The sequence below is a fragment of the Phaenicophaeus curvirostris genome, chromosome 9, assembly GCF_032191515.1.
Source record: "Phaenicophaeus curvirostris isolate KB17595 chromosome 9, BPBGC_Pcur_1.0, whole genome shotgun sequence".
Lineage (NCBI taxonomy): Eukaryota > Metazoa > Chordata > Aves > Cuculiformes > Cuculidae > Phaenicophaeus > Phaenicophaeus curvirostris.
Window position 1 is genome coordinate 12,988,694 of NC_091400.1, and position 22,397 is coordinate 13,011,090.

The 22,397-nt window shown below is 46.5% G+C and overlaps 1 protein-coding gene across 3 annotated transcripts in view; it reads right to left on the bottom strand.

The window, feature by feature from the left end:
• FAM53B (family with sequence similarity 53 member B) overlaps positions 1 to 22,397 on the bottom strand; it is a 53,339-nt gene that overhangs the window by 26,654 nt on the left and 4,288 nt on the right. The window contains exons 1-3 of one of the 3 annotated variants that reach the window (XM_069863558.1): positions 8,533 to 8,605; positions 6,915 to 7,073; positions 5,438 to 5,489 (exon numbers count right to left, since the gene is read on the bottom strand). In XM_069863558.1, coding sequence (XP_069719659.1) covers positions 5,438 to 5,477 — 40 coding nt within the window. In that variant the 5' untranslated portion in view covers positions 5,478 to 5,489; positions 6,915 to 7,073; positions 8,533 to 8,605. Of the gene's footprint in view, positions 1 to 5,437; positions 5,490 to 6,914; positions 7,074 to 8,532; positions 8,606 to 8,686; positions 8,920 to 22,397 lie in introns of those variants that run through there. The other 2 variants (XM_069863557.1, XM_069863559.1) reach the window with 2 other exon arrangements.

Below are 22,397 nucleotides of genomic sequence, written 5' to 3' on the forward strand. Positions count from 1 at the left end.
CTGCAGTTAAGCATGTATTCATTTTTCTACATTGCAAACCTCAACTCAGTTTACCCCAAGGCAGTAATTTGTTCCAAGATAAAACACACCATGAGAATCCCCCTCAGTGTGTAAGTGAGCTGCTTTGGTGGAAAACTCTTCTCTTTTTCTTCTTCAATTGGAAAAACAATAGGAGAACATTTACAACTAGAGCATGATGTAAGCGTGGCACATTAGGGACTCTTCTCCTGGTTAAACAGGTCTTCTTGGCTGTTGGGGCCCTTGGATGAAATAGCATCTTACTTTTGGATTTTAACTTCCAAGCACAAAACTTAACACTTAGGTTACTCGAGGAGCATGTCCAGCAAATGTCTTTCAAGACATTTTGATCTGCAAATCTGCATTTCCAGGGTGAGGCAACACAAAGTGAATTTTCTGGCATCTCTTTGGTTGTGAAATAGCTTTCAGGCTCCCAAGACGCAGAGGGTTGTTATTGGCAGCCTAGAGAGGACCACATTTCTCATCCTGCTCTCTCTGGCTGTAGCAGCAGCAGCCTCAGCCCTCTGGCAAACCATACATGGAGCAGCAAGAAATTCAGACCTACAGAAAGCAGCATTAAATTATGGTTACAACTGCAAGCTCCCAGGCTGACCAGCCTCAGGAGGACCCCAAACCAAACTATTTCTGCTTTCCAAAGCAAGGCTGTGATAGTTAACTTTGATTCAGCCTTGGAAAGAGCAATCTGAGCCTGCACACCTTCCCACTGTCCTGCCTGATGTCTGGGAGAGTCTGGCCGCAGAGCTGTTGACCCCAAGGTGGTGGGGAGCAGCCGTGCCAGGGATGCTGTGGGAGGGAGGGGTTGGGTACCAAAGCCAGAGCATTCAGACCACAGGTGAAGAGCAGCCACTGCTGCAAGCCACAGTTTCTGCTTTCTGCGCAAAGCTAGTGCCTCACCACCACACGCCAGCAGGACTCACTGGGCTGGGCAAGCAGGAACAAGCCCTGGCAAGACCTGTCACATCCCAGGCTCTGGCTTCCAGGCAGTCCTCACCTGGTTTATCTTCCCCCCCCTTTCCTATCTTTAGAGACAAGCCAGAAGCCTCCTGCATGCGAGCAGAGCACAGCCCACCCAGGAACCATCAATAACGTGCTCAAACTCCACCAGCGTCACTCTCTATTCCTAAACGGCACTTTGGCCAAAACCAAGATCCTCACTTTTAAGCGGGAACGTGAATCCTAACAACATCCATCTCTTCTGCCATGCAACCTTCACCACACCAAACACGCCCAGCGATGCAGGGCACAAGGCTCTCATGAGCTGAAGTCACGTCCTAAGATCAAGAAGGGTGGTGCTCTCCTCCAAACAACCCTGAGGGCTTTGCACAGCCCAGCAGAGAATGTGATCCATTCTCACAGCATCACAGACAGGTTTGCAAATGCTGAGCTCCAGGTTTTGCAGGAGCAGTGCATGGCAATGTCTGAGATCTTACAGCTTCAGTACAGTCACAGACTGTTGAAAAGACTGCCGTGCTCCTCTGGTGACACAGAGTATATTTTAACGACCATGATCATAACCACAGAGAAGGGTGTAAAACCAAAATGCTGACACAACTTTAACTACAGCAACACAAACGTGCTGCTATAATATTTTTACAGTTCCTTTTTATACATAATGCATGATCCTTCTGGTCAAGTTTCCTCTATGTTCTTTTCCCATGAAATAGTTTATATTAATACATAATTCATTATGGCAACTTGGAAAGTAATTACAGGTTTCAATCAATTTTTCTTCTACTTTTTGGCAAATAAATTCTGTTTGGATCTTAACCCAAACATTTCTCTTCACACGGGTGCACATCCAATTCCTTTTTTACCCTATGCTGTTCAAGTTGAATTTTGGTCCCTCAATCCCTGTGCAGGCAGCCTGCATTTCCCACTGCCCCCTGTTTAGGTTTCAGACAAGATTTCTAAACGTGGAACAAATTTAATGGTCATAATCAGCTGATGGCAGTGCCATAGTGTCTTCCCATTGCAGAAATAAGATTAAAATACGTCGTGTGGAGCTGCTTTTCAACGGGAAATTAAAACAACAGCCTCCAAGCCTACAGCTGGAGAATAAACACCCCAGCAGCCTGTGGGCTTCTTGTGCCAACAGCCTGCATGGGGGCAAAATGTGCCCTGCTCTTCAACGCGATCCTCTGGCAAGGTCTCCTCGCTCCAGCTATGTCTTGCCAGCTTCCCCTGCACAGCTTTTTCTCTTTGTGGACTGACCGTGCTTGAACATGCACCAAGATGCAGTTCTACACTGATGACTTTCAAAAAGAACCCAAAATCCCACTCTTGGGATGCAATCAAGGGGCATCACCCCCCAGACTGGCCCTTCTTCTGGCTTCTTGTCTGTCTTCCATTGCTCACACAGAGAGAAAACCCACCTCCAGGTAAGAAGTGTGCAACAGCAAGACTCAAGGCTGCAACCACAGTGTCAAGATTTTCCTCTCACCCCAGTGGCGCTGCCAAGAATTGTCACACCATGCCAGTAGAGGAGCGTGCTGACAGATGGACAAGCTGACCTGCACACTTCTTTTATCACCCCACTCTGCTGTGGTGCTATAACAAGGACAAATTCCAGGGGTGCTTTCCAAGGAGAAAAGCAAGTGATGGTCATTTTAAAAGAGTGTTTCACAGATGATATATGCAGCATCCATTCCTCCTTCCACACCCTGCCCACCTGTTTGCACCTGACCCACCTTCTGCACCTGATCCACCTTCTGCAACCAACACCCTTCATGCCAGGACTCTGATCCTGCGGCCTGGGTGATGGCACTCTCAGACACCTTGTCACAGCCTCAATAAAACTCTGCCTGTAGCTCTCCTCAAAGTCAATTTCTTGCTTACACAGAAAACATGAGGCCGCAGCTGTCAGCATGTTAAAATAATGTAAATTTTCTTCTGCCATCCAGCCAAAGGCAGAAAAATTTCAACATAGCAAGTCAAAGGCAATACCCCAACTTTCTAATAGCCTAATAATAACTTTCTAATAAGCATTAATTCTCTAGCACAGTCACCAGTATTTTCACTGGTGGCATGTGATTGTAATTGCAGGTGTAAAAACAAAGGGAAAAAAAGGGGAAAACCCCTACCCAACAATTGGACAATTCTTATACTCTCAGGTGTTTCAAGGGCTCGTCAAGAAGGGAAAAAAGGAATTGCTGAATTTATAGTTTTAAGCGTTTAATCCTTAACCTTCGTCCCAGCAAAGGGCTATATAAACCCCAATCTGTTTAGTAATATCATCATCATCACACTGGCAGGAGTACTTCTTACAAATCTAAAAATCAAAAGATTATTTAGGTCACCTGGAGAAGTGGATATAGCATTACTTTAACTTCAATAATGTTTACTCATATATTGAGTACAATCTATAACCTATTTTCAGATTCTCACTGTTTAATACCTTACAAGGTATCTACACCTAAAACATGGGGTTCAGTTTACTCCTTTTCCCTTTGAAAATAGTTTTCAAGGCACAAGCTGTGACTCAAATCCCCTCAGGCTTGCTGTCCTGGGCTGGCTGAGTTTCTTAGTCACAGTGCTTTAAGCACCCCTTGGGGCTTTGACCCAACTTCTTCCTTCTCCTTCCTGGAGATAAACTTCCCTGAGCCATTGCCCATGGGAAGCTCCAGGGTCCGGATGATGCTCTCCCCTGTAGCCTAGCCAAGGCTGAGCTTCCTCTGCCCTGCTGTCCCATGGCCACTGGGACTGGCCACAAGCTGCCTTCCTGCACAAAGCTTCACTTAACCTCAGAGGCAACCAGGAAGATCCTATGCTGAGACTCTTAGCCTCTTCTGGCTAAAAAAAAATCCAGGAAATTCAGTTAACTTCCCTCCATCCCTCTGATGCCATACACGGGATTACAACTCTCTCTTCCGTCGGCTGTGCTGCCAGTCCAAACTTCACAATGTCTATTTATCTCAGTGTTTTCCACCACTGGGGACTTGGCCCTTTGACTTGATATATTTCCCTAGTTTCACATTCAGTGCCATTATAACCATGGGACTTCTTTAAAATGTCAAGCAAGTTTTGATGCTGGAATGTTCTGTAATCATGGCCCATGTTTGGAGACATTGAGAATAGCATTCAGGAAAGATGCCTAAAATTCAGTCCAAGCCAACCAATGCCTTTGCATGCCAGAAAGCCCGGCTCCTCTTGACTTGGCATGATGAAGATCATTATGCCAAGCTGTGGTCAAGGAGGTGAGATTTGGGTCCCTCAGAAAGAGAATAATTTTGCATTCAAGGAAGACCAGCGCAGTGCTACAAAGACACAGAATGCTTTGTAAAAGCTCTTAACAACAATCTGCTTTTCAATTAGGCATAAACTCTTCATATCTGCAGAAGAGCCTGCCAGTGCCACAGCACCAGACAAAACCATCTGACTGGGTTTCTTTGTTCCTCACTCCTGTTTGACAGGCAGGAGAAAGGGAACACGCTGTCTCTACCCCTTCTTTACTTTGCAGCTTGTGACTTCCAACTGAAAAAAGATCTAAGTGCTTTCCATCTTCCCCCATCCTTCCCAATGACTGGAGTTATGGGAGAGCTTGGGAAATATCTCTCCTCAATGCATGTGCTCAGCTCCCATTAACGCTAATGAGAGCTGCGTCCATGAAGAAAAAGGGAAGCCTCTTTGTCTGTAAAGTATTGGCTTTCATACCAAGTAGCTTGGCTCAAACTTGACCTACAATTTTAATTAGGTTTTGAGACTTCGCCTAGTGACTAGCTCCCCCCTACAAAACGCAAAGAGCACAACTTAATGGCACATCCTCCAGCATTATCAGTTTTTTAGGATCACCAGCCCAAGTACAAATCCTCCACCAATTCTGATGGCTGTTCAGCATAAAAACTGATAGCAAGCTTTGACATGAAGGGTATTAAACATCCTATACCATGGTTATTGTCAAAGGCAAAAATAAGCCATTTTTCTTATTGTTTGAGGCATATCCACACACTTTCTTCTAGCTGGTAGAACATTTTAGTGATAATAATGATATTTATTACTTGCATCCTGCAGACAGTTAAGAGCCATGGTCATAGGCTGGATACTCCAACACAATCTCAGACTCAAAATGCTTATAATCTCAATGGTATGAGTAACTCTAAAAATAAGCAGATATATCAAAGGGGAGGGGAAAGGTGATAAGCAATTCACTCAGCAATGGCAACAGGGCAGGACAACTGCCTCCAGGAAGGAGAGTGGCACGGGTGCAATGGCTTTAGTAAGTGGTGGGGTGGGTGCTACACCATCTCAGCTGCGTGGGGCAGGTGGGTAGATGCTTGCCCCGTGGTCAGCAGTGGAATGTGTTTCAGAGAGATCCAGCAAGTCAAGACATCCTCCTGCCCACCGCTTTAAGGAAGCAGGAGCAGAGGTGGAGTAAATACAGACAGAAGTTTCTGTTACTTACCCATCACGCCACAAGAGAAGAGGGTAGGTCCTTGACTCATCTTTGGAGCGTGCTGCAAACAACCAGAAAAACTATTCACTTCTCGCAGATTCGAACAGGGCACCAGAAACCACCCTGTCTCCAGTCTCAGCAAAGCTTCACGGCACCCAGCAGGGAGGAGAGCCTTGGGGGCCTGCAACAGTCCCATTTCAACAGGAACCAGGGGACAGACTCAGTCATCCTCCCTCAGTGAAATCAAATGTAATCAAACACTGCAAAGAGTAACTGCAGAAGCCTGAGCTTGCAGATCATGACTCCTGCACCTTGTCCTGATCCACAGGAATAGCTGCAGTGAGGTACCCAGCTCCAGGACCGAAAACACTGGAAAATCCAAACCAAAGCTGCAATTCAGAGATAACTCTGGATAGGGCAAGAAAGCAGCAGTGGTATCTGAATGCTATCCAAGCCAACTAAGGCCTCCCATCTAAGTACAAAGCAGCTATCTGGGTTTTTTTTAAATATATAGTGCATTTTTGATGCAAGGCATCGTCAACCCAGCACTTCTCTTGAGGAGTCTGTGTTCGGACTATGCCGATTACTAGTAAAAATAAGGAAACCACTCTACAAGGACTAAATAATCCCAGTTGCTTTTTACACTTTTTCTTTCCAAGCATCTTCCTCTTGACAGTGTAAGAGACATCATCAGATTTCTAAAAATGGGCATGCACAGTTTTATGTACAATAAATCAATGTCATCGGCAGCCACATGCCATTTCAGCTATGTCTGCAAAAGCACACTTTGATACTGATTATTCTTTCATTATCTAAAAAATGTTCATATTCCTTTTCTGAAGTATCTCTCCTGGCAACATCATCCCATCTGATCAATGCTTTATATCATCTGAGGGAAGCACCAGCACGACCTCCCCATTCATCTGCATTGCCACAACTGCATTTTATCTGATGTTAGGCCACCACATTCACACCCTCCATTCTGAATCCATGTGTTACACATTGCCTGCTCAAATAATGATAGCAGTTACAGAATCGCAGAAAGCTGGGGCTTTTTAGAGTGCTCTAAAGACCATCTAATTCAGCCTCCTTGCTAAAGCAGGGTCACCTCAAGCATCTTGTACAGGAACACGCCCAGGCAGGGTTTGATTATCTCCAGAGAAGAAGACTCCATACCCTCCCTGGGCAGCCCGTTCCAGTGCTCTGTCACCCTCACAGTAAAGTAAATATTTTAGTAGTAAATAATAACAAAAACCCCAACAATAATAACAACAACGTACCTAATGCTGGCACCTGCCTGCACAGAGCAATCCAACAAAAGGATCTCACTTCATACACTGTAAATAATGTATATAGAGGGACATGGAGGTAGAAAACAACAATGGGGTGCACATGGGGAGAAAGTAAATAAAGATTGGTCCCCTTCTTTGGAGCATGTGCCACTTCTCAAGGTGAAATCAAGCTATTTCTATCTGTCAGGCCCCACCTTATGAAGTGGCAGGTGGAATTAATTAGCAGACAGTGAGGAGACACAGCTGTCACCAAAGAGTGGCCAAAGTGTAGCAAAGAAGTGGGACAAGCCCCAGACAAGGCAACAGTTGTGTCAGCACACATCTGTGTGCCAGCCCCAGAGATCAGCTGGCGCCTGCAAATGCATGAGGGAGAAGAACATCTTTAGATGACACATGTCTCATATTGAGCATAATTAACATTTTCTAGGAGTTTCATCTAACCCCAGACCGGGAACTGAACCAAACAAGCCCATCAAGTGTTGGTAGGTGATACTGCCCTACTGCTTGGACATTTATTTCCTTTAGCTTAGCTTTTTTGTCTTTCCCATGAAGTCCACTGAAAAACTCTTGCTTCCTTTGGTGGATCAGTCTTCCTGTGAACACCTATCCCAATTTAACAGCCCAGACCACCCAGCCACTCAGCCTGTGTAACCAGGACTATCACTGCACTATTGACGCAGACACAGAGCTGTGGGACACAATCGGCATATGTGTGAGGGCAAAGTTTCACGTTACAGCTCCGCACCTCCGCTGTCTGCCATCGCACAGCCTGCGTGCCCATGCCTTCCCACAGCAGCAGAAGAAACTACTTCTCATCCACCTCTGCAGTGACTTCCCCTCCAGCTGCCCTGCACGCCTCCTGTGCACAGTCACCACTGGACGCTCAGATCCCCTTCTTGCTGCCCCAAGCAGCGGCAAAGGAAGCTGCTGCCTTTGGGCAGGAGCCAATACTAAAGCAAAGGTGGTTTTACAATGTATCAATACTCTTCCTTCCAAAATTTTATTCTTTTAAGCCACAATGTAATGCTGTCTCTGACTTGCCTGCTCTCTACTCTGCCACAGACCACCAGGGCAGCCTGCATTTGCCACGGCTCACTGCGCTATCTGCTTGGGAAACCCAGCTGGACAGCTCATCATCCTCAGCAAACTAAGGCATTTATATTTCCTTTATGCTCAAAATGCCCATTTATGGCTAATCTTGCCAAATGCTTCCTACTCTGTTCCTGCACGCCCCTATCTGAGGCTCTCAGCACACCCTGTGAGGAATAGCATTTCAGTCTCATTTCTTCTTGCCATATGACAATATCTCCTGGTGGACAGAGGAGCAAACATCCTCGACCAGTCTTGCCCTGAGCTTCTTCCATCATCCCACACCTCCTGCTCCTACCCCTCCAAACCATCCTCAGCTCGCTCTGCCACTGCAACAGACAACAAATTGGCCCTCAAGTCCTGCTACCATCGGTACACATGGCCCCACTGCCTTTTTTGACTTTTTCAGCATCATCTAGTCTGTTTGCTGCCCCTGCTTCGTTTTTTTACCTGCTGCCTGCTCATTCGGTGTGGTTGGATTTGCATCTCTCCAGGCTGCCAGTGAGACTGTTAAGTACTGCAGCACTGCCCTTGGCCATCTCCCAATTAATCCTGCTTCCCTCTTGCTCATCCTCCTATTAATGAAGAGCACCTGTTCACCACTGCTGAAGCAACTTCTTGCCTGTGCTATTCATGGCATTGATTTTTTTTTTCTTCTGTTTACTCCATTGTATACTTACTGAAATTCACATATGCAAAAGCCACAGCACTCCAGTCACTTACTGATCATCTGCTCCTTCGATATTAATGCAGCCCAACAGAAATCAGTGCTATAAACCACCTAAAGATCTGGCCCCACAACAAAAATCCCTTATTATAAAGTTATGGAGAAGCTCTCTGCAGCAAGAGTTTTAAACGAAGTTTTCACAAAGCTTACCAGCTCAGTCCTGCATGTTACGGAGTCAGCACCTTTGTTTCCACAAATTTTGGTTAAGATCATCACCATGGTAATGCAGTCCTGCCTCAGAGTCCATCAGGGTCCAGGCGAAGGATGTTGGCAGCCAGGCTCTGGAAAAGCTCCTCTTTCAGTGCATGTTCCCCTGGGAAAGGTTCAGCCCTCCTGGCTCCTTGGGGTACGCACAGGAACAGCTTTCGAGTGCAGAAAACTCCCTGTACATGTACAGAGAGAGAAGAACAGCTTTACAGGACTTGTCTGGGGGGACAGCAGGATGAGGGTAGAAGTGCTGGGGATGGAGCGAGCACTGCCTGAAAAACAGCCCAACAGCCGTTACTCCAAGGGATTATTAATTTTAGGTGCTAATTATTGCTGGTGTTCCTCTGCAGGAAGTGTTCCATGGGATGGGCATGAGCAGCTGGCAACACGTAAGGTTCACAAGGTGAGTTGGAGGGACAAAAATATTTCAAATAAATAGCATTTCCTTGTAATTCTCCCTTTGAAAAATGGAACTCACAACCCCTATTATGAAAGATATCAAGGCTTCAAAAGAAGGGCTTGTTAAAGCCCCAGGGTTGATCTCACAGAAGCTCTAACCCCAGACCAACAGGGAGCATATGTCCAGAAGAAAAAGCCACTCCAGCATCATCAAGTCTGTGAAATCTCCTGAATGCCCCTGTCCCACCCTAGTTCCCAATTCCCAACCCTTGAAGAGTCCTTTGAGGAAAAAAACAAGGCAAAGAGTTGCCTGCAAGGAAGGAGAAGGCTCCCTGCCCTAAATCCTAAGGGCCAAACCATGCCTCTTGGTCCTTACCAAGAAAAAAGAAATATCTTAGGTAGTTTCAGGTAGGAAAAGCTAAAGGCTGCACCATGAGGAGTGCATATTAAAAAATGAACTGTAAGCCAGGCTCATATAGCACCGCACAGACCTGATCATGAGCTCTGCCTCACCTCCTGGCATCCTCTGCAATAAACTTACTCCTGTGTAAAAGCAGACAGATTGCAATTCAAATCTGATTATAGAAATCAGTGTTTTCCCCAAATCACTCCTCTAATCCTGTTTTGCTATTTTGCTGCCTTGCAGTTAATGCAAACAACCAAAACCACCATCTGCGTGATCAGAAGAGTATAAACCACTGATCTTGTAACATGCAGCCAAAACCAAATTGCGATATTTCAGGACAACATTTGAGAATATGTCACTAAGTATTAAGCCTCATTATGAACTAATAAGGCTTCTCTTCCCAACTTGTAAATCATCTTTTCTGTGTTTACTTGGATTAGAGCTTGCGATAAGTGTTACGAGTAGCTTTGAAGGCCAGCTGGCTGGCAAAGAAAAATCACCTTCTATTATTTTGTGAGGACAAAGTTCATCCAGAGTGCAAAGCCAGGATTGGGAATCAATACGTTTTTCAAAGATTTACTGTTCCCAAGAGCAGCTGGTACAGTCTCCAGCTTCTTACAGGACATCGGTGGGGTTATAATACACAATTCACTGGTAGTTCCATCATAAACCTCTGGGCAGGCCAATGAACAAATGGAAATAATCAAAGAGAACATAGTAAAGCATTTTAGACCACCAAAATAACACATAATTTGCAAGCCTGGATCATATATTTATACTATGGATAGCCTGGGCTCATGGTGCAAGGAGAGGACGACATAAGGGAGGATAATGTAGCTGGAGGACCAGTTGACTAACACAGCAGTGTGCCCCATCATCCTGGCGCTGCAGCTCCCCAGTGATCCTGAAGGCAGCTCAGACATCTCTGTTATAGCACACAGACCCCCAGGGTTATGCTCAGGAGGCTCCCTAAGCCCTGTCTTGGGGCCAGCTTGAGGACATCACATTGTTTTCCAGGAACAAGCAAAAAGAGTCACTGCAGGGTCCTTAATAAGCTCCACAGGAGTTTTACATTTCTGCGTTTCGGTCCTTGCATCAAACCTGCTGGTACGCAGGAAAACCCAGAGGTCCTGTCCAGGAGGAATGAGTGCTTACATCAGGCTCTGAACAAGCACGAGGTGAGGGGGTGCTCCCCAAAACGAGCTGCACATAACAGCGAACAGATGGGGACAAACAAAAGATGCATGGAAGCGAGGACCAAATAACACAGAAACAGCAAAGAGCAATACAGGGGAAAATAAGCAATGCTGGTGGTATACTCGCTGCTGAAGCCTCCAATTTTTCACTGTAAGACCCCCAACACTGGGTATGAAGCACCTCCAGCACAACAAGGCACTGCTGCAGCACACAGCACTCCATCCTTACTGGCTCATTTCCTCTTTCTTCTCATGAGCGCTCTCTCCACAACTTCAACTGCACCAGCTACTGCGGTTAAGCTGTAGACTGGGAACAGGGAGCAAGGCAACAGCTGCCCTCACCAGTGTCTGAGCCAGCTGCCAGAATACAGCTCCCACTCCCCAAGAAAAACACCCTCCTGCCAGACCTGTGGGGCCAGCTGCCCCCCAGAGAAGAGGTTTAAAACCTCCCCAAGGATGAGGAACAGGAGGCTCTTCAGGAGGCTCCAGCCTTCCCTCAGAGCTGGCAGTGCCCTGCAACTCCTCCACATCATCCCATAGATGGCTAAAGCACAGGACAGGGCCTAAAACCAGCCAAGGTTTATTATTTATCTGCCACAGATCAGTTCGTGCCTGATCCTGACGCAGAGACAGTGATGCTTACCATGAGGCCAGACTCACTGTGTGTTGTAGGACGCCAAGGCCATTGCTGGCACAGTGGCAGGATGGACAGCGAAGATCAAACAAGTGTTCAGAGTAACATGAAGGCAGTTAAGTATGTTTTTTCATTAACAGGGTATGATTTCTTCATGAATAATTATCTTTCCCTAAGGTAATGATTAATGTTGCTGTAGCAGACTCCTATACACTCCCAGGTGTGTGGCAGCCAGCAGGCAGAAACAGTGGCAAGTACAGGCAGATGCTCCCTGCCTGAGCTGGACAGGCCACAGCATACGCTGCCTTGCACCTCCCCTCTCCTGCATCTCCTGTAATTAATGCAACCCTAATGGTAATGCAGCAAAATGCCACATGTGCCTAAAGCAGCAGCTAACATCAACCCACATCGGGTCTAAGGTGGGCTTTCAGCTTTTTGCACTACCACTTGGCTTAGTTTTGAAATCATCCCCACAGAGAAGCTGCAATAAAAAGGAAAACTTTCCAGTGAAATGTGATCTTTGGCTCCCCACCCTGCTTCACCAGGCTCCTGACGCACAGCATGACCCAACAGAGTCCTGCCCCATCACGTCCTATCAATGCAAACAAGTGTTGTGGGACAAAAATGCTTCTGCAGACCTGGGATGTTCTCCCTGGAGACTCTGAAAAGGAAACTACTGTGTATTTGTAGACTGGAGGCTTTCACACACACACGTGCTAATAAAAAGATACTCTTTGGGGACCACTAATTATCTTAAGACATGTATTTCCTCATGTGCAATCAAAGGAACCTTGATGGAGGGACGCAGATAGTTAAGTTTAGACTTGGGCCATGACCACTGGGACCGATGCAATCTCCCAAGCTGCACAGAGCACCCACAAGCAGCACTACTGCATGGAAAACCCCATATTTTAGCAAACAAGTAATTTTTCCGTGTGTATTGCTTCAAAATATAGATCAAGCAGAAGCCCCTGTGATTTTGGCAGTTGCAGGGTGGAAAGAAGTTTCTCTTACATCTGCTTTCAAGACAGTATCACAGCAGAAGAGTTGGTCTTAAAAAAAAATTACTGTTCCAACTTTCATCCATAAGCTTAAAAAGTAACTCTTGTGAACAAATATTCTTCTTACAAGGTACTGGCAAGGAGCACAGCCCTATAACTGCCCCCCGTGGGCAAACCACCCTTTCCTGCAGTGAGGTCCCACTCCCTGCACCATGACTGGTGCTCCCACTACAGACTCCAAGTACCACGCAGGTGTCACAGCTGTACCGTCCACCCTCTGCAACAAAATGCATGGGAAGGACCACAGGATTTAGCAAACTGTCTATTGGATGTTCAGCTACAGCTGGAGGGAGCCTGAACAGTAACCAACATTAACACACCCATACCTCTGAGCCCCAGCAGTACTCTTCATGAAGACAACTGAGGACTAGCATCCCACAGATTTCAGCTTGTGGTGGACCATCACTCTCTGTACAGAAAAAACTCCACCTCTGTCCAGCTCAAAAAAGCCATCTCCAGACACACACTCTGACATAGAACCTATTTACAGGCAAAAATGGCATGCAGAAATGAGGAGCTGGAGCTGTATTTTGCATACTGATACACCTTGACAGCAGCACAGCGGGATCACTCTTGGAGTATAAATCACTTGCCGCTGCTGAATTTTTAAACTCTGCTGCCCAAAGCCTTCAGTGACAAAACAACAACCCACACGGGACCCCACTTCCCACTCCAGCACTGTTCCCAGTGCCATGCCTGAAGAAGTACTCAGGCACCCTTTCGACTCACAGAAAGTTTTCTTAAAGCCTTGCAAGAGGAAAAGAGAAGCATTCCTGGCATTTACTTTCTGAACGAAACAGAGAGCTCTTCATCCATCTCCAGGCAGAGGATTTCTAGCCACTTCTAAGTCCCTCCAAACCGTGAAAGTGAAGGAAGGACAATCACCCAAGCCCAGGCTCTAACCTCAGCATAGCTGCAGACTTGGTTTCATCACCACCAGCAGTGTCGTTCAAAAATGCTACGGTGCAACCGAGAGCATGATTTGGCTCAATGAAAAATATTCCTACTATCACCACGCTGCAAACTCTGGCCATCTGTGTCCACATAGCTAATGCTGATGCTTCACAAAGGCACAAGGTGCTTCGGAAAGAAGGCTGGAGCAAGCCAAGACTCCTGGCTCAGTGCACCTTCTGGCAGCTGCTGCCCTAGGGTTTACCCCAGTCCAGGCGGGTTCAGTAACATCAGTTCAGAAGTTGCAAATGCCACCAAAGGAGCAATCAACACGAGTAAGAACAGAGGCAGCAGTTTGACATAAATGGCTTTCTGAGAGAAAATGCAAATAAATGCAGTTTGGCGTGCCAACCTCGCCTCCTCTGAGCAGAAAACAACAGGCTGAGCAAAGAGCTGCCATTATCACATAGAACAAAAAAAAACATTTAGACACACACGCTTGAAGAACCAAACCTAATCCCCCTGGGCCAAACTCTAAGCACATTTCTAAAGCTTAACCGCCCTCCTCCTCTCATCAATTTGACAGAAATTCTCCTCCTGTTAGGCAGACCCCAGTTTCTCCATGCACACAGACCACCGCGGAGTCTGGGCACCCCGCAGCCAGCCAACCCCTCTCCAGATGCTACAGGTGACCTACAAGGAATTTGGGGAAAATAGCCGAAACTGGTTACTACAATTGAAAATTATAGGATTTGATGCTTTCTACAGAACATCACGTTTCAATGTTTATCCAAAATAAAAACTGTGCCCCCACCTCCATCCTTCTGCTTCTGAGGAGGGATTTGGGGCTACATTGACTCTACTCATTGCACAGCCTGTCTCACCATCACTGCTTCACAGAATACCAAGTAGTATATCTTGAATTTGTCAATGAACTGCATCCCGAATTTGGAAAAATCCTTGAGGGCTGTCACTTGCACGTAGGTAAGTGCAGGCTCACTTCCTCACTCGGGCAATAATTTGCTCTTGGCACCAGGGCTGAGAGGTGCTCAGCTCTGGGCAGCTCACTCCCCTTGCTTGAGCACTATTCTGCATTTTTGGCAAATATTGTTTCTATTTATGGTGCAAAAACTCCCAACGGATGTGAAAGATGCCATTCAGGGCCTAAGAAGAAGTCTTCACGCTTTGAAAATGCCCCGTGGACGAGTCCTGAGAAAACAGGATCACGAGTCAGCGCATGTGACTTGAAAGGACAAAATTTCCACGGATGCAGGCACGTCAGGATCATCCCCTGGGACTCTGTCAAAAGGAAAGAGCTGCGGCAAGCTGTCCAACCTTCAGAGCAGAAAAACTGCAGCACTACCCCATCTCGCCCTGACCCTGCAGTCACCTCCTACTCCACGGGCTCTCCCCCAGCTCCTGGAAGGGCAGACATCGTCCTGCTGAGAGGCAAGCAAAGGGCTCCAGTGGAGACCACACATCCTGCATGGTGCTCCCCTTGTGCACGACTCCTGCCTCAGCCTGCTGAGGGCTCACAACATGCTTTAGTACTCTGAATTTGCCATCCAAACAAAACGAATAAAGAAAAGTCCTCTGCTTGCAGCTAGACTAGACTTTTTTTAGGGTTAACAAGATAAAGACACACTTTCACCATTAAAGTGAAAGCCTACGCTGACATTTTTAACAACCAGTATATATAGCAAAGGGGAAAGCAGTAACAGGTTGTGTCCAAGATGAGCGTCGCTCCACAGGTCTGCACGGCTTCAAGAGCCACACCTTCCTGCTGCTTATGACCAACAGCTTCACGCAGGAATGGAGGTTCTCGCCCAGCACTCGTGCATGCCACAGAGCTGCCAGCACAGGACAGCACAGCCAGAGCAGACCTCTACAGCCAGGCTAACAAAACCCATAGCCAGAAGGCGCCGAGGTTTACCACAACAGTGCCCATCTTGAGGGGCCCCAATAGGAACACACATGGCCACGTACAACCTGACTTATGGAGGTCTGACTTCAATCCCAGCTACCAGGAACAACAGATGTACCAGGGTTCTGCCCACAACCGGATTAATTAGTAAGCAGATAAAAATCTGTTATTTCAATCCAATTCTCGGCTCTGAATGCTTGGGCACTGTCTCAACCTGACACCAAAGTCAAGCATGGCAGCATGTCCCCAGAACCCCAAGCTCCAAACTGCATGTCCAAATACCCATAACCCCTAGAAAGCCTGAAGTCCAAGCTCACATCCAGATCTATGTGTTTGGGTTGGACTTTTGTCTGCACACAAGCTCTCACCGAGAAGAAGAAAGAGCATTTAAGGAAAACTATGCACCATCTAGCTGAGTAAAACACATCAGGTTTATTGCCTCCATGCTCTTAGGGAACAGGAGTGGCAGGGGAAAGACTCCCTTACACACGAGCAGCAGAAAGGGACTGAAAGGACAGGGTAGGGACAGAGGTGCTTTGTCTCAACATCTCAGCTCAAAGAAAATGGTGCTGGCAGTGACTTTGCCTTCTCCTCCCTGGCCACTGAAAAGGAAAGGAAGAGAGCAAAATTAGTCACGGCAAAACAGCAACCAGCAAAGAGAGAGGTGAGAACAAGGAGACTGCAGGTCTCCTCCAGCAGTGAGGTGCCCATTCAACATGCAAAGTGACTACACAAGACCCATGAACGGTAGTTAAGGAGAGGGGCATACACATTTGGAGCACTAATACGGAGTCTTCAATATCTCTTGATTACACATTCAGCCTACACATAAATTTTCACGGAGGACCAGCATCAGACCTTCAAAGAAATCCATCCTGGCCACATGCACAGGCCGACAAGCTGCTCCAGCTTGATGGGGCATCCCCAGCACATCGCTCTGCCATAGACCTGCTGCAGCACTGGGAATGACACACAGCAGAGCTCAGCTTAGCTCCGTGAGCCCAGCACCCTCCTTCCCCCAGCAGGACTGCTCCCAGGGGAGTCCCACAAGAACACAGTCCTTCCAGCAGCCACACTGCTGGTGCCGTGTGGGCCATATAGACATAACCTACAGGATGTTCTTAGTCCAAACAACTGTAAAAATGGCATGTTCTCTTTGAACAAACCCTTAATCATTGCCTAGTCCATTCATTAGGAGACTGTCCCTAATTTTGAGTACTATTTCCAAGGAATATTGGAAATATCATGCCAAGGGTTGCCTCCATAGAAGAGCAACTGAAGCGGCAGCAGCAGTCTAGACTGCTGGTCCAATGAACCATCTCACCTTTCTGCTCCCCCCCAAGTTGTGAGATTTATTACAAGAATTTGCAACGGTCTGTGAGACACTGTGAGTGTTGGCCACACTCCCAAAAGCTGAGGAATTGCTGAATTGAGATTTCCTTTGGCTGCTTAATCTTAACAACTAGGGATGCCGAACAAGTCAGGAGAGTCCAGGTTTACTTTCAATTATTGCTCAGAGCATGCTGCTTTAGTAAACAGACACAAAACACAATACTTGTTTCTTCCTTATATTCTTTTCCTTTATGCAGCCTGAAATGCCTGAGACAGAGACAGTAAACACAGCCTTGCTGTGCCATTTTTACAGACTCACTTCTCAAGCACAAACAATTTCAAATAGTAGATAAACTCATCTTAATAGCCGCCTCTAACAAGGTGTCCACCTACCTACAGCCAGATAATAATGCTCTGAGTGTTACGGAGACTTCTGGCCCAGCCCAGGCTCCCTTGTTTGCTCCAGAGCTCTTGGGGTCTCTGCAAGAAGCATGTCTTGGAGCTGCAAAGTGAGCTCAGCACTGCAACACTGACTGCAGTCAGCCACTTCCTACTTAACAGTGTCCACCAAAAAACACCACATGGACCAAGCATGAGCAAGATCTGGGCTATCTTGTAATGTACCTGAGGAAAGCTGGACAAGCAACAGGAGAAGACCATCACTGTTCTCAGAACAGATCTGGATACTGTTCGCAAGTCACATTTATCCCATTTTGTGAGGCTGAGCTGGGGAATCAGTATAGGATGTCACCTGAAGAAATAGCTGTGTTTAAAGCAGGGATATAGTGGATGCACGTATCAATTACCAGACTTCACATCATCTCCTAACACTTCATCTTTATGGATAAATACCCCAAGATTGCAGAACCTCATGTGAAACCCAGCAAAACCATCACTTAAGAACTTCCAAAAGTTGAAATTACCTATCTGAACTATGCAGGCAACATTTTAAGAGTTACAAATGCTTTCAGCAGACAGTCTCTGTGCCCACACAGGACACCACACATGCCCACCACCACCTGCAAACCCTACAAGACCACTGTTTGCATTTGACCAAAGTACTTCTGCTCATGGGCAATCTCTGAGGTTTCATTCCTCAGCTGAGAAAAAGCTTTCAAGGAGCTCCTTGGCTCCTGAAGGACAAACCTAGAGCCTTTATTAATCCTCTTAGCAACCAAAAGGCACACTTACCCATTGTTTGTCCATTTGTTGCCATCAACATTGCACTGACAAGGGGAAGGTACGGCAATGGTGCATCCAGAGAGTTCTCCAGAGCCAAGAAACCTTTGCCCACGCTACCAGCTCAGTCTCTCCAGCACACCGGGAATAAATTTCCAAGCCCTACATCTCACATAAATCTCTCTAATGAACAAGGAGCCAAACATCTGTGAGTTGTCTGAATTAGTGCAAATCTGGCAGACTGAACAGCAAACTTGTATCGCCCTGCAGCCTTTAAATTTCTTGTTTTCCTCGGCTTCATTAAATACATAACAATCTGTTACCAGAAGACAGTTCCTACATGCACTGGCTGCCAAGGAGCTGGATTTGATAGCTCTGGAGGAGATGAGGGAATGTGCAGGGAGGAAAGGGGACTCCTCCTATTTCAGCAGGGGAAGGAGAAGATGGGCTGCAGCCACCTTGCCTCCTCTAGCAACTGCCTGCTGCATGGCAAGGCTATTTCTAATATATAAAACTGGTGCAGCTAAAGCTGGAGGCAATTTTGGGAATCTTTGAGGGGAATAGAGGTGAATAGCGTGGGACAAGCGGTGCGAAACACCTACAAAAGCCAGGGATGTCCTGTAGCACCATGTCAGTTGGGTGCAATGACCACACTATGTACAGGTGGAAAAATCAGAGCTCTGGGCACTGGGCACCTCCAATACTTGGGGAAATCAGGGGTTTCCCACAGCCGCTGGGCAAGCCTGGCACCATGGGGCCCGGGCATGCAGCAAAGGCATCACCAACACCAGGCTGCGGGCAGAATGGACTGATGCTGTGATAGGGAATAACATTGGAGGCTTCACTTTCCCTTGAAGGAAGCCTTTTGCTATGAGGAAGAAGTCAAAACAAACACCCACGCACTGTGTTTACTTGTTTAAATCAAAGCCCCACCAAAAAAGAACCCGACAGCATTTCCACAGAGTCATTCAATCAGAGTTTGGATTTGGGTTTCAGCTACTGTTTTTAACATTACAGGGAGACACTTGCAAGGTTGGAATAATAAAGAATCTGTTGCTATAACACATGCTTATCTCCTGCACGGTATCAGCAGCATGCAAAGCCCAAACCTCCTGTGGTCTGGCTCCTTTGGGGGCCACCTGAGGGCTGAGCAGTGAAATGTTTCCCCCCAAGCCACTGCAACTGCAGGCCAGTGAGCTGGCTCTCCCTGCCCCAAAGCAAAGTACCCCAGCAGGCAATCACCCAGCTGAAGAAGTAATGCCTGCAGAGGAGAATTTTCCTGGCTTTGGGATGCTTCATCTCCTGGAGATGCTCAGTCCCCGAACAGCTGGAGTGGGTTGTGATGAGCTCTGCTATGGCTTGGCACCAATGAAAGCCTGGATTTTGCAGCCCGCTTCAGAAACACAAGAAAAAACTCTATCCAGCAGTAAGTGGAAACGAAAACAGTCCCCAGTTTTATTTGGGCTAGCACACACACTATCCTGCCCAGTCTTCCTTGAGCTCATTTATGAAAGCGATAACATACAGTAAAGGAGAAAAAAAAATTAAAAAACCCTGCATTCTCTGCCCCATGAGTCTTCAGCATCTCCATACATTCCTCTTCCTCCCACCCTGCGGAGAAAATCGGGAGAAGAAACAGATTACTCAATACTGTGGAAATGAGAACCCTAAAGGACAGAGGCATAAGCCCCAGTGCAAGGTGAACTATGAAAACCCCTTCCCAGATGGCATCCTGAGGAGAAATTACCTAAATGCTGCACCCCATCCTGGCTCCAAAGCTGCCAGCAGGCTATGGGAAAAGGTATCATGCCAGGCATTTTGTCAGCGCACAAAGCCGAACAATTTCCCAGCAGAAACAGGGCACCAAAAATGTCCACCTTTAGCACATGGAAAAATACGTATCAACTTGCTGCACTAATGAGTGAAGAAATCACAGAATCACAGAATAACCAGGTTGGAAGAGACCCACCGGATCATCGAGTCCAACCGTTCCTATGAAACACTAAACCATATCCCTCAGCACCCCATCCACCCGTGCCTTAAACACCTCCAGGGAAGGTGAATCAACCACCTCCCTGGGCAGCCTCTGCCAGTGCCCAATGACCCTTTCTGTAAAGAATTTTTTCCTAACGTCTAGCCTAAACCTCCCCTGGCGGAGCTTGAGGCCATTCCCTCTTGTCCTGTCCCCTGTCACTTGGGAGAAGAGGCCAGCTCCCTCCTCTCCACAACCTCCTTTCAGGTAGTTGCAGAGAGCAATGAGGTCACCCCTCAGCCTCCTCTTCTCCAGGCTAAACAACCCCAGCTCTCTTAGCCGCTCCTCATTAGGCCTGTTCTCCAGCCCCTTCACCAGCTTTGTTGCTCTTCTCTGGACTCGTTCCAGAGCCTCAACATCCTACGACTCTCAGAATTTGTAAATCACAGCACCACCTCAAAATGCATGAGAATGCAAATTAAACACCAGGCTCTGTCAGAAAGCAAGGTACAGGGGATTTATAGATGTTAACGACAGCAAGAAGTCCCACCGACAACTCTGAAGAGAGAAAGAACAGCTGTAATGATCCAGAAAAGGGATGCATAGTATTAACGCTGTCCTAAGGAGAAAACAAAATGATACAGGCAACTTTGTCAAGAGTCATCTGGGATGATATTAAACAGCAGGCACTAAATATAGATCTTTCTTAAACAACAGCTCCACATAATTTACACCTTCAACTTTTATAAGATTGTGCCAAAAAGCCTTCTGAGCCAACACTGCCGCCACTCCCCGAGGACAAGGACAAGCCAGCACGGCCAACGTGACAACCCTGACAAAACGAGCCCTGCAAGGCTCGGGTTTCAGTCCAAGGACAGAGAGTCAGGAAGCACAACTAACACCAAGAAGAGAGCTCTCATCTCAGTTGATGTCTTTGTGCCAGTAAAGGGAGCGCTGGTCAAACAGACTTCACTAAAGCACAAAGAAATGGATCACAATTATCAGTATCTGCTTAAGTGAGGAATTTCGAACAGACCTGGGAATAAAAAGGCAACACCAGCTTCAACAGAAACCAACAGAAAGGCTTTCACCTTACATCACATAATATTTCTGGCAATAATTGGGAAGGGAAATCAGTGCACCGTAAGTGACTCGAGCACTAAATATGGAGAAGAACAGCTTCATGATAAAGAAGAAGCAACCGGCACACATTTTTAACTGAGATGTTGTTAAATCTTAAAAAATAAACTGCTTAAAAGATACTTGCCTTGAAGGCAAGGGTATGTCCCCAGGGCCCTGCACTGTGCAGCGGAGTACCAAGGTATGTGAACTGCATAACCTGGAGTTCTCCAGGAAAAGAGATATTATTGCCTCCATATTCTGCAACCCATAACTGCTATGGGGATGTGAAGCCTTCTGACACATCTGTTAGTGATCTGGAGAACACCCCAGGAATAACTGAGGGGCTTGATGACACAGGTACAGGGCAAGACTTGGGGAACATGGAGTTGTAACTGCTCAGCAGCAACCCGGCCACCTTCAGAGAGGGAAGGAGATGGTGAGCAGATCCTTCAGAGGGAGCAGAGCAGCAGTCTAACACCACCCAGTACCGCGGGAAGCTGAAACTATCCAGGTTCAGAGTAAGGGCAAAGTGCAGTTTTTACCCCGAGCAGCATGGACAATAATCATTACACTAAAGTAACAGCACAATAAATGACTGCAGCGGGTTCTCCATCCTCACTGCGTTTTTATCTCTGCACTGGATGCCTTTTCTATACAATATGTTCCAGCAAGAATTAATTTGGAAAATTACTAGAACTGCTGATGCCCATTGCAGTCTCCAGGAGCGTGGGTGGCTCTCCTGTCCCTCACCCTGCACCTCCAGTGAGCTGCGACACCCCTTATGCCCAGCAGCCCCACGTCCCAGTGTCATCACCAGGATGGCTTGTGCAACACCAGGAGGGCTGACCCAGCTCTCACTTCACCTCTAACACTGCTCCTTTTTAACTTGCTACCTCCACAGTGCATTGTGGGTGTCCGCAAGAGATAGGCACAGGGAGGACATCAACAGCACAGTCCATCACGCTGGAGAGCTGGAATTCTTTTTATAATTAAATTTAAAATACTTAGCAATTCACATGAAACCTCTGTGAAAAAAAGTAATCTGCCAACAACACAAACCATGCCCAACCGAAAAAGTGGGTGATAGTTTCTAAATGAAGCTATCGGTAGCTGTAAATCTTCATTAACCACAATGCTTTCACTCCAAGTAGTATCATCTGTTGCACTGTATTTCAATTATAACACAACTGATAGCCCAATAAAGAGAATCTTTATTGGAGTTAACAGAGAGGCTACAAAATCAAATGTGGATTTTTTTAATCATGGGAGATCTTCAGCTTTTGCATAAAACTGTAGCTTTTCGTATCTATTTAATAGTATTAAAACGTGTCCTTTCAAAAATACTATACAATATTCATTTGTAATGTCTGGGACAGAAAAAGCACGTGATAATTAAATAAATAATAAATATACTCGAAATAATTTTACAGCACCAACAACCCAACACACTAGGCGGCTATTTTCTATAATATTAAAGAAAGCACACAAACACTAAATTCAGAGTTATTGTGACTTTCCCATGTCACTTGAAATTGCTA